Genomic DNA, 11784 nt, shown 5'->3' on the forward strand with positions numbered 1-11784 from the left:
TGCTCTTCAGAGAAGCTCTTTGTGTTTTTCTGTCACAGAAAATCCCAAATAAAAACTTCGAACTTTGTGGTTGTAATTTGAAATAACATGGAAAGAGGTATAAAATACTTGTACATGGCACATAAAAATTTTATGCTGTTTATAAATTGATGAGACTGCCTGAATACAATTTGTCATCTGTTTGATAAACAATTACAGATAAGCCATAGCTTGCTAAGTGTGTTTTAAACAGAAAGTTGTTTTATTGATTCATCACATCACATTGTAAATGTGATTCTATGTTATTCTAAGCAATGCCTTTGAAACTGTTATAATTGTCCTTTTTTGTATATTTCAGTTTTAAACAGTGTAAAAGTTTTGTTTTTTTCCCAGAAAAGAAGTAGCTCCTGATGACCTAAGTTTGTCTTTTTAGTCTTACTGGATAGTGTTAGACTTATGTATGTATGTCACGATGTGCAGCTAAATTCCTCTTACATTAATTGATCGTCATCTGTCTCTGTGTTCCAGGGTGAAAGAATTGAAAAGGGCCAGGGAACATGAGACCGCTCAGAAGAGCCCCCTTGCGATGTGACATCACTCTCCTGACTCCTCTTTTCTTTTTTGTTTGTACCTGAGACATTTTACAAGAGAACAGAATGAAAAAAAACACCAGTTTAAGCACTGCTGTTATTACTACTACTAGAGCAGTGCTACAGATTCAACTACTATTACGTTGTACGACAGCTATTTTTTTCTTCAACATGTGTATTCTTTCCACTGACTTGGTGACTTCTGCAGGATTATAAACTAAAAAAAACAGGGGCAACGGGTGCAGAACATTGGCTTCACGGCATCTTTTGCACTTTTTCATGGACTGCTTTTTGGGTTTTTTTTAGCTATGGAGAAATTTTGGACAGTGATGAAAGATGACAGAGGACAGGTGGTCGATCAAACATGAGGACCTCGAGAGATGAAAGTTAGGGCTGTTGCAGAAAATCTCAAAGGACAAGGAGACCATGCAGAAACACTCTGGGCTTTTATTGTATTCCATGTTTTTTTTTTATGACCATTACATTGGCTCAAAGACAGATTTTTTTAACATATTGACAACCTTCATGCCCACTTTTAACCCGTTGCCAGTGATTTAACAATATCCATTTTAGCTTAGCATTCTTTCCAGTCCTACTTTGCTCTACCCCACCAGTCTGCCCACCCAGGTGGAGTTATAAATGAATGTAGTGGGGTTTAAACATTCATACTGAAGCAGATTGGGGATAAAACATGTTGTTTTAAAAAGACACTATGCTTTATTGTGTATATATATATATATATATATATATATATATATATATATATAAAGTCCCTTTATTACTTGAATTTGTTTCATATCGTGCATTGTATTCCCTCCATTAAGTCCAATGTATTGGTGAGCTGTATCTTCAGGCTATATGTTGTCAGATCCTATCAAGAAAAAAAATGCATGACTTCTTGACAAAAAAGTATTTGCTTGTGTGATTATGGTTTAGTCCTACAGTCTTTCTTCTGATTTTCATTTTTTGCCATCATCCCACTTCATAAGAGCCTTCATTAGTTCTGTAATTTAGCTAATCTCTGAGTTCTCCCAGTTATTTTTCTGTCTTGGTTGTTCAATTGATTACGCCTCTAACTGAGGGAAACAAAACCTCCATATGTTGTGTTGTAACCCTTATGGTCATGCAGGTTATTATTGTTCTTTTAAGTTGAACTCCGGAGCCTCTGCAGGATTTTGAGGGAAAGATCACATACATTGCCTTGACGTCTTAGAGATTCTTTGTGGGGTCCCTAAGCTTGTCCCAAAATAGGGGTTTGACAAATCCATATTTTTTGACAATTGAGTGATTTCTGTATATAAAAGAAGGCTGCGAGATGTAGGGGAAAAAATAAACATGTTTCCTTACAAGGATTGTATTTTAGAAATATATTATTTTATTCATTAAAAATGGGTCGAAAACAGGTACAAGACAAAAACAGAATATTTGTATAGTTTTGTTTGAATGCTGAAGAAGTATGGTTCTATTGTTTGTACATAGTGTAAATATCTGGGATAAAGATGAGCTAAGTGCATGAAAAGTATGAACAAAGTTAAAAAGGGGGAAAAAAAACTAATGCAGTAGTGGCTATGCTCTGTAAAATTAAAAATATTTCACTATTAGAGTATTTCACTTTATTTTGATTGTTCCGGAGACAAACATTTTGCTAAAGCATGATATTATTGCATATGAAAAACAAAAAAAAAATAATGTATTTAGTGTTAGGAGAGGTCTTTAAATCCACTATGGTTACTTTCATTTTTTTGTTATTATCTGTTTAGTTTTGGCTCCCAAGGAACTTTTGCCAATGGTGCCAAGGTATATGATTGCTATGAAGCTTAACAATTTATTTAAGTTCATTTTTGCAGGACAGATAATCATACAGTGAAATACACACTAAGGAACAAAAACCATAATATCACAACTGGCTGAGGATTGAAGAAAACAAGACTTAAAAAACGACTCATATCCAAAGAGAGGGCCTTTTGGTGTAAATTTATCATGTTTCCACCACCCATATAACATATATACACCATATCATATATGTGCTTGATTTTTGTTGTCAGTGAAAAGGGAATGTGATGTTTATTGAGGTTTCTTGTTTGAACTCAAAGATTGTAAATGGGTGTCTTTCCCATTTGGATCCCAACAAAGCAATCCAAGGTATTGCTCTCTATCAATGAAACAGATGGAATTCATCATCTCAGCTGCATAATCTGATCCAGCAAGCTTTGATTTACAATTCATAAATTGATATTTGTAAAATGATGGCATTATGTACTGCGAAAGACTATTGCACAGCATGTGTTTATAAAGAAATATTTCCAGTATAGGTTACCAGAAGCAGATCTTGTATTCTGCAGTGTGATCTTTGTGACATAAACAAAAATGGGACCATGATGAATAATTTCCAAACTGTTCCTCCCATCCATAATACACATATTATATAGAATTCTACTGAAAAACAAAGCAAACAGAATAATTATGCGCACTCTTGAATAAATTCTTTGAAGGCGGATATTGAATCGAACGTTGGTTTAACTTTCGCCATGCCACATCCCGACTTAATATTTGCCCACTCTACTGTGCATAAAGTTTCCAAATCTCTCAGCTAGTGAGAACATATCTTGTCCATAGCCCTCTTCAGATGAACCCACAGAGTTTCTGCCAGATTTTGTTCAAGACTCTGACTAAGCTATTTAAAAACCATGCGAACAAAAGTCCCCCCACATAATGATTTTGCCACTCCCGTCGTTTGTGGCACAAAAGTACAATTTCTGTTCTTCAGTCTAATAAATTTTCACCTAGAAGGTTTTAGGACGTTTTTTAACCAGAACTAGATGTTTTTATTTGAAAGAAAATGCAACTGTTTAGCAACCCTGCTCCTTATTCCAGAAATAAAGAGAATCTAGGAACATTTATGCATATAGAAGTCACTCAGTACTCTGAAATTATTGTAGTTCATTCAGTGTTCCTATCAGTCTCTGTCCCATATTTTCCTTTGTTATTGATCACTGCCCTCATAGTGTCATGATTTATACACATTTATGCTCAAAATTACTCATAACCCTGGCAGATTAAGGTTTAAAGTAATCTTTTATATTTTCTTTCACAAACATGTTTCCTCTGACTGAAAGTAATGTTAAGGTTTTGTGGTGGCTCAGCCAGAGTCCCGATTGGAAACTTATAGAGTACCTGGAGAGAACCCACGTATACATAGGGAGAACATGCAGACTACATTCAGAAAGACCCCAAGCAGCGACTCAAAACCCTCTGATTCTTGCTGCAATGTAGCAGTACTAACAACTGTGCCATTGGGCAGCCCATGAATACAAACAATTAGTTTTCTATAATTAATACTACTTTACCATTGTTTTACTATTATTAGAAGGCCATCTGTCTAATTTTCTACCAAAACCAATGAAAATAAATCTAAATCTGAATATATTTTGGCTTAACAGTATAATATTGCTGAATTTCTTCTGTATCTTTATTATGATTGATACCTTTGAACCCTGAGATCCTTCTGATGTTTTGTAACCTCTCGGCAAATTGTGGCCTTTGCTAAAGTATGAAAATAGGTAAATGTTAGGAAAATCCTACAAGGACACCTGAGCTTTATTTCAGGTTAATACAATTTTCTACAACCAATGCCAGGTGTGAACTCAAGAAGGCTTAATTCTTAATTGGAATCAAAAGATAGTTGTATTAGTTTAAGGTTGTGCACACACATGGAACCAGCTTATTACATGTATTTCATATTCATTATGTAACAGATTTGTTTGCGTTTCAGTACAATTTGTGCTGGATATGGGTCACATTAGAGGTGGGAACTGTTTAGAAATTATATAGCATGGTCAAATTTTTTACATTATACAAACCTGGCATTTGAACAGGGGTGTTTACAATCTTATGATCCACTGTATTAAAAAAACTAGAGTCTAAAAACCGGTGGTAAACTCTATGTGACTGTGTTACTCTGAATGCACACCTTCAAAAGAAAACTGTGAAAGGTGCTTATGTAATTTTAGGAAGATCTCAGACATGTCCATGAAAAGTCAATAAGCTAAAAATGACTGTAATATATTGTGTGTAAATTATAACAATAGTGTCTCTTATGAGATAGCATTGGACAGCACTGGACAACATGAAAACAACATAGGATGCTTAGAAACATTTAGAGTCCTTTAGGTGCCTATTGGCTGCTGTCTAATTCTTATTAAAAAAAATAATTCTGCCAGAAAGTGTACTATGTATCCAAACATGTGAAAATTCAGCCAAGTGCCACTGAAAACTTGATTTTCATTTATTTATTTATTTATTTATTTTAAGATTATTAGGATAAATACATATTTCTCTGATTTGATGTTCTGGATTGACTGATTGTTGTCTTGTTATTTTCTAAGTTACCTGATGTGTAAACTTTATTTGCAGTGTATATGTAGAAAGTGCCTATTCATTTCCTCATAACACCAGTTGCAGAATGCATTCAGTGTACCTGATCTTGAGGGAATATGCTACATGACAACTTGTACCATTACACTCACTCTCCTACACATTACAAGTACAGCACTCCAGCTTGTCTACATTATGGCTTTCTTTTAGTTGTTCTGCCTCTTCCATTTTCTACTGGAACAGCTTGACTTTTTTTTAGAAATGCCACGATCAGGGTTTGTTGCCTTGTGCTCATCCTCTAGTTTGTGGTTAGAATGCATATCCAATGCAAATGGAAAAAAGGTGGGAGAAGGATTTATAATGCTTGCATGGAGCACTAGTTAACTGGGTGACCGAGCTGCACCTATAGCATGCTTATTTTCTTTGGACTGGTAGTCAGATAAACTTTTTTAATACATAATGTTTCCATAACAGTGAACAGCTGGTTTGGTGTATCACATAAGAGGAACTGTGGTTGTGGGGTGTGTGGAAAACCTGCAAATTAAGACAATGATCAGTACTCGGTAGCTACTGATGTCTTCATTGCAGAGCATGAGGACAAAGTTATATTTCACATCAACTTTCTTAGATGTTTAATTTGCTTTTTATTGTTCATTTAGACTCAGTCAGTGTACCACCAAATTTACTAATAGGACAGATGGAAACATGAGCATTTAGTGTTGGTTAACCTCCCTTTTGTATTTTACTCAGGGTGCCAAAATGGGGAGGAGGAAACAGAGCAAAACATGTGTTTCACATCAGAGGAAGCTGAAACTAAAAATACAAATGGTTAAAAAAAACAATATGTAGCTGATGATTTCATTCTAAAATCTTTGAAGTGAATTAATACAGTAAAATTCCTTTCAGTAACCCTGAACAGGTGGAACCCTAAAATAGAGTTCATTCATATATAGTTCTATGAGATGAATGACTTCTATTACGAAAACCTGCATATGTCTTTAGGCTTTTAATTTATATAAATGACAAAATGTAGGGGTATTTAATATTAAGTGTAGTTCTATGAAAACTGCAACTACAAATCTTGTTTTTACTGCCATTAGTGAGGGAGATGATAGGCACACTTGTTTAGCACACATTTATCATTTATTTAAGATGTTCTGCGAGTTTACCTGAGAGTCTGCCTTTCCTCCTCTTCCTTTTTCCAATGCACCCAAGCTGCAGAAAGGTAGGCACATCAGGGCAACAGAACAGAAACTACTTTTGCAGTATGATCCACGTGTTGAAACGGAGCAATAAAGAAACTATTTTGTGGAGCCCTACAGGCCTAGCAAAGTTTAAAATGACTGGACACGTGTAGTCAACTCACTCTTTATGCAAATGCCAGTATTGCAAGACAAGCATTCAGTAGTTTATTGACAGCAATTATATGGCACCCTTTACCGAATTGCACGTTTTCATCAATTCCAAACTGAAGAAGAGAAAAAAAGGCCCTGCTTTGATAGAAAGTTATGGGTCCTCGACACTTTTGCATGTGAACTAGTGTTAGATCTCTATTCCTCTCCTCTATAGCTGTCTTTCTCTGTCTTTCCCTGTTATGTGACCCAAGTTTTCTCCGCTCCGAACCCTTAAAAAATGTTCATCTCCTCTCGGTTCTCCTAATGTGTTATGCTTTCCTCCTTTTCCTTCCCTTTTCTTGTTTGTAAGTTTTATTTTTGTAATTGTGCATGTACAAGCGTCACTGACTCAATGGATATGTTTAAAAAAAGAGATTTCTGCTGCTGAAGCCATGCAAAACATTTTGAATTGCCCTTAAAATATGGAAGATGTTTTCTGAATGCTTTATATTCTTTCTGCTGTAAAATAATAAAAAAAGGAGAAAATGAAGAAAACCTGAGAACCTACTTTCCTGTCTTTTTGCTTCGTCCTTCACTTTTATTATTATTCTCCCAAAACGTTCTCAACAGTACCTTTTATAGTTAAAAAATTTAAGAGGAATAATTCATTTATGATACATTTTTTATTTTTATTTTTTAGAACACTTCAATCTTACATCGACATTTTTTTTATATATACATACAGAGATTTTAAAATATCTGTCTACTGAATTTCAAAAATCGTACAGAAAACCAACTGAAAGTCCCCAGTCAGCCAAATGAAAGTGCCTGTGTGAGCCTTGGAAATGTACCATATGCATGCATTGTGTTTCCTTTTTGTTTTGTCTGCCCTTTAACTGTGGGTCAAACTTATGTTTTAGTGCTTTAGAATAAGCACTGCTTCTTGTACAAAGCAGAAATGCCTGTTATTTGTTGGTTTTAGACACAGTACTTCCAGAAACACTCTGAATTTCCATTTCTCTTCCTGAACTGTTTACGGATGCCCAGCAAGTGACTGAAAGGTTTCAGAAGACTTAGTTTCTCTAATAAGACCTGAAAGAAAGGATATAACAGTTATATATAGATAGTACCATGCATAATAAATGAATGTAGCACAGTTTTCAGTTACAATTATAGCACATTGCTTTGTAAAAGTATTCATTCCACTTATACTTTTTCACAATTTGTCACTTTACTAATCAGAGACTTCAATGACTTTTACTGGGAATTACATGTGACAGACCAACAAAAGTCATGCACAACTGTAAGGTGCACAGAAAAGGATATGTTTTACAAGTTATTTTACCAAGAAAACCTGAAAATGTGATGCTTGCATTTGTATTCTTACCAGTCTGGTACATATAAAGGAAATCTTGGGGGAGGAATACAAATGCACCCAAAATGTTGTATGTTTTCAAAGTATTTTTTTTTTATGAACCATGACTCATTTTCCTTTCACTTCATGATAATGCAATTTGCGTTGGTCTGTCAAATAAAATCCAAGTAAATGCAATTTAGTTTGTGTAAAGGTCTAATGGCTATGATTACTTTTGCAAGGCACCGTATTTCTCTGTTCCATTTTTAGCTAAATGTTTGAAATCACACACCTCCCTTTTGACTCCTCTTGGCAACAGACTTGGTGTCCTGGCACCTGAGGGATAGGAATGCAGGGGATTTGAAACTATTCAAGAATTCTATTGCCTAGCATTTTGCCTTTGCCATGTTACCTTTCATGCCATACTTTAAGTAAATGAAAGTAGTAGGAAATGGTTCAGATATGTTGCTCATTTTTACAGGTCTATGCAAGTCCTAAAAGTGTTTCTTACCATCTCTGTTAATGTCCCCAGATATAAAAGTGGAATATCTGAGACCAGCACCATCCTGAGAAGCAAACGTTTGCTCAGGAAGAAACTCATCATCCAGTGTGCCGATTACACGATCCTCCATTGATCCTGAGGATAAAAAAAATCAAAAACAGTTGATAAAATCAAAGGAAAACACTAACAAACAAGAAACTGACCTACTTAACATTTTCTAATCTTAACTACCACGTGTAGTCACTTCTAACAAACAAAAATTAAACTGCATTAATAAGAACACCCACATTGTTCACCTGCTAGCTGAACTTCATTACTAACTTTGGCAGAAAAATCCCTGCTGAGCATTGCAGCACTCAGGTAATTATTTCATGGCCCCAGGTTATGATTGTGCTGTCATTAATCTTTACAAATGAAATGGTATGACTGAAAATGTTAATTACACATCTTAATTTATGGATTATTTTTCATAAGAGCTATAATAGAGACATTATCCTCTTCTCACCTGGTCCTGGATAGGGCATCTCAGCAGATTCTGTGATGGGGTGGGCCAGCAGGGGGCCAGAGGCCACAAGCACAATGGTCCAAGAGAAGAGATGGTTGCACTTCATCACTGTCGGAGGCTGTTGTGGGAAGTAGTTCTGATTTGCACAGAGGTCCTCTGGTGAAGACTTCTAAATGCTCTGTTGCCCCATCTGTTTTATATACTTCCAGGTGGAGTCTATTCCTGGCACACACATGCACGCTTTTGTTTGTCACAACAACTACCAGCAATATGCAGAGTCACATCCGCTCTCGCTGGTATAAACAACAGAGAGACACAGGTGAATTATAGACTTAATAAAAAGACACTGCACTATCCCATGTTCCAAGGCATTGGCCATTTTTTACCAACTCCTTGGCTTGATTAACCAATTTTACAGAGTTTATAAATGTTATTAAATCAGGTGCGTAGATTGTCATGTCAACATCACTGGGGAGCAGGTGGCATACAAATGGTGCAGACGAATCACTTCTATATTTATGTTACAGCTTTGTTAAATTTTTAGGTCATCTGACTCCTCTTCACCTAAACCTTGTTGCAAACAAAGCAGAAAGAGATCCTAATAAACCAAAGTAATTACTTCATCAGAGGTTCTGGCCATGGCTTAAATGTCCATAACCCTCTTTTCTATGAGATGTCTGACATTTTAAAACAATTCAAGAAGGAGATTTTCCTCAGGTCACTAATTCAGACTGATTAATGCACAATATTTAGAAGCTTGATAAGGCTGTGTGATGTTAGGTCTGTGGTTTCCCCTCTTCTTAGTCATGCAATGAACCAAACCTTTATGAGTGTATCCAGTGTGTTTGGACAGTGTAATAGAAGCTTTACTGCTGGTGAGAAAGCTGAACGATAGCCATTTAAAAAGTAAAATGTTCCACCTACACATGCAATTTCCGTATTATTCGAGGCATGACTTAAGCATTTAAACACTCACATGATAATGCGAGCAGACAAAGAGGCTACATTTGGTTTTATGCCTGGGAAGTTAGATGCCAGTTACGGCATAATTAGAGTTCACTGACAACATTTCAACTACCATAGCAAACGTCTCACTCATATACAATTCATCAACAATCTAGATTTTCTTAAATTACAAATATTAAATAATATGAATATAGCTGTTCAGCAAAACTAAAAACGTTTTGGCTCTGTTTCAGAGCTGCAAAAGTAAATATATGCCTTCATATAAAATCAGATTTTAGTTTATCTTAAATCCACAAATCTTTTAGATTTTATATTCCTGTATGTCTGAAGTTTAGTTGTAATATCGTTAGACATGATTTATTTTTATACTGTCAAATTTAAACTTTAAAGCTATATGCTATACAAAACAGTTAGTTGGAAAATAATAAATGTAGGAGGAGCAAAACACAAATTGATAAAGATGGTACCAAGAACTGAGCCTTGTGGGACACCACAGTACAGAACAGATAAAGGGCTTCAAAATACTCACACATTTAATTAATATTTTCTTTTTCCACTTCAAATTCTTGTTGTTTCTAATAATGTGCTCCATGACCTCCCACCCCCAATCTTATTTGTGCTCCTCATGTCTTTAATAGTAGGGTTGACTTAGACAGTTATTGTAGTATTGTTGTTAAATGCCATATCTGACCAAAACCAGACAGACATGGGTACACTTGACTTAAATTGCAGTGAAAAAGGTGTACTGTATTCTGTAAAATCCATAGTTCTATTTTCTAAGTAAAATATTTATACTGAAGTTTAGCCTTGGATAATGAAAGGCTTTTAAAATGATCAGACAAAACAGGTGGATAAAATTCCAAGTTACTAGCTTGATTCAAACCTTTCCATTTAGCAGGAAAATTCTGCACAAAAAACACAAATAAAGACATTTTTGCATAAATATTTTACCAAAACACTTAATTTCTAAGCAATTCTTGACCCTAATCACTTCCATTTGTGTTCAAATGGAAATGAATCTAACTTCAGTCGCAAATGAGGTATTACATGAGAAATATTCTAGACCCTCGAGGTCGGCACTACAGAGCGCTGTCTGCTAAAACCAGCTGCCATAGAGACAGTTTCTTCCCCCAGGCTTTTTCTCTGATGAACACTTGACAGTCAGAGGTTTCAGAACTACAATATGCATACTTGGACTGATTACACATTATAGTCTATTGTAAAGGCAATTGTGTATGTACATTTAAAAATATATTTTCTATTTCCATTATATACATATATATATATTTCCATTTTATATATATATATATATATATATATATATTTATATATATATATATATTTTTTTTTTGTTTTGTTTTGTTTTGTTTTGTTTTTATATCTTTACTGAGAGCAAAGTGTACCGAGTGAAATTCCTCGTTTGTCTGTACAAAAAAAAGCTGATTCTGATTTTGATTACAGCACATGGAGCTACTTAAAACAGTACTTTGGTCATATGTTTAAACACCAGATCAATCTTATGATTGAACTTCTACGTAATCTAGACAAGACTATAAAACATTTATTTTTCCATGTGGCTTGCTAACAGCATTTGTTTCCCCGCTTGTTGAACTTATAACAACCACCAGAGGGCGACGTTTTTTTTTTTTTTAGGAAACATAACTACAAACAGTAAATTACCTCTAAGAGGGAAAGCTGACATTTCTTAATTTCTTCCTCTTTGATCCTTTTATATACCAGTTTGAAACTGCAGACGTGGCCTGATACCATACAGGCCCTAAACCGTCGAAGTAGTAGTGTGATAGCCACCAATAGTACAGATAAAACCACGTCTACGTCAGTTTCTTTTCTTCCATTTCTTCATATCTAAACCAAATGTTATGAGATTAGATTTTGCCTAACCCACTTTTTATATAGAACCATTTTTTAAATTGCACTTTTTAGGTTTATATTCATAGTTTTGGTCTGATGAAATTCACTTTACAGCTATGCTTCACAATGACATGTAAAGACTAAAAACAATTTTAAAATGTCTCCATACATCAAAGGGAATTTTGGTGACTGGACCATTTGGACTGATTACGTATTAAGTATGAGCACAATTTGTTGGAAGGTGTGTCTGGAAGTGTAATAGTGGGGGAAAGGTACTTATAAACTGAAAGTTGAAGCACAAAAAACTT

At 35.0% G+C, this 11784-nt stretch overlaps 2 protein-coding genes across 7 annotated transcripts in view; one reads left to right on the forward strand and one right to left on the reverse strand.

Annotated features, from left to right (window-relative positions):
• Positions 1–6525, forward strand: part of camta1a (calmodulin binding transcription activator 1a) — a 492714-nt gene extending 486189 nt beyond the window's left edge. For all 6 annotated transcript variants that reach the window (XM_047362441.1, XM_047362449.1, XM_047362482.1 and 3 more), the window contains one exon: positions 508–6525. In XM_047362441.1, coding sequence (XP_047218397.1) covers positions 508–540 — 33 coding nt within the window. In that variant the 3' untranslated portion in view covers positions 541–6525. The remainder of the gene's footprint in view (positions 1–507) is intronic.
• A 420-nt stretch (positions 6526–6945) lies between these two features.
• On the reverse strand, positions 6946–8790 carry LOC124875844 (urotensin-2-like). Its single transcript, XM_047378241.1, has 4 exons — positions 8639–8790; positions 8143–8268; positions 7924–7967; positions 6946–7369 (listed from the first exon to the last, which is right to left on the reverse strand). The coding sequence occupies exons 1-4, from the start codon at positions 8742–8744 to the stop codon at positions 7256–7258; spliced, it is 390 nt and encodes a 129-aa protein (XP_047234197.1). The 5' UTR covers positions 8745–8790; the 3' UTR covers positions 6946–7255.
• Positions 8791–11784: the final 2994 nt, after the last annotated feature.

Source organism: Girardinichthys multiradiatus, chromosome 1 (assembly GCF_021462225.1).
Source record: "Girardinichthys multiradiatus isolate DD_20200921_A chromosome 1, DD_fGirMul_XY1, whole genome shotgun sequence".
Classification (NCBI taxonomy): Eukaryota; Metazoa; Chordata; class Actinopteri; order Cyprinodontiformes; family Goodeidae; genus Girardinichthys; species Girardinichthys multiradiatus.

Coding starts and splice junctions, on each gene's coding strand:
- LOC124875844 (XM_047378241.1), bottom strand. CDS start 8,744: ATGAAGTGCAACCATCTCTTCTCTTGGACCATTGTGCTTGTGGCCTCT. Junction 7,968..8,142: donor TGGGGACATTAACAGAGATG/GTAAGAAACACT, acceptor CCTATCCCTCAG/GTGCCAGGACACCAAGTCTG. Junction 7,370..7,923: donor CAAGAGGAGTCAAAAGGGAG/GTGTGTGATTTC, acceptor CCTTTCTTTCAG/GTCTTATTAGAGAAACTAAG.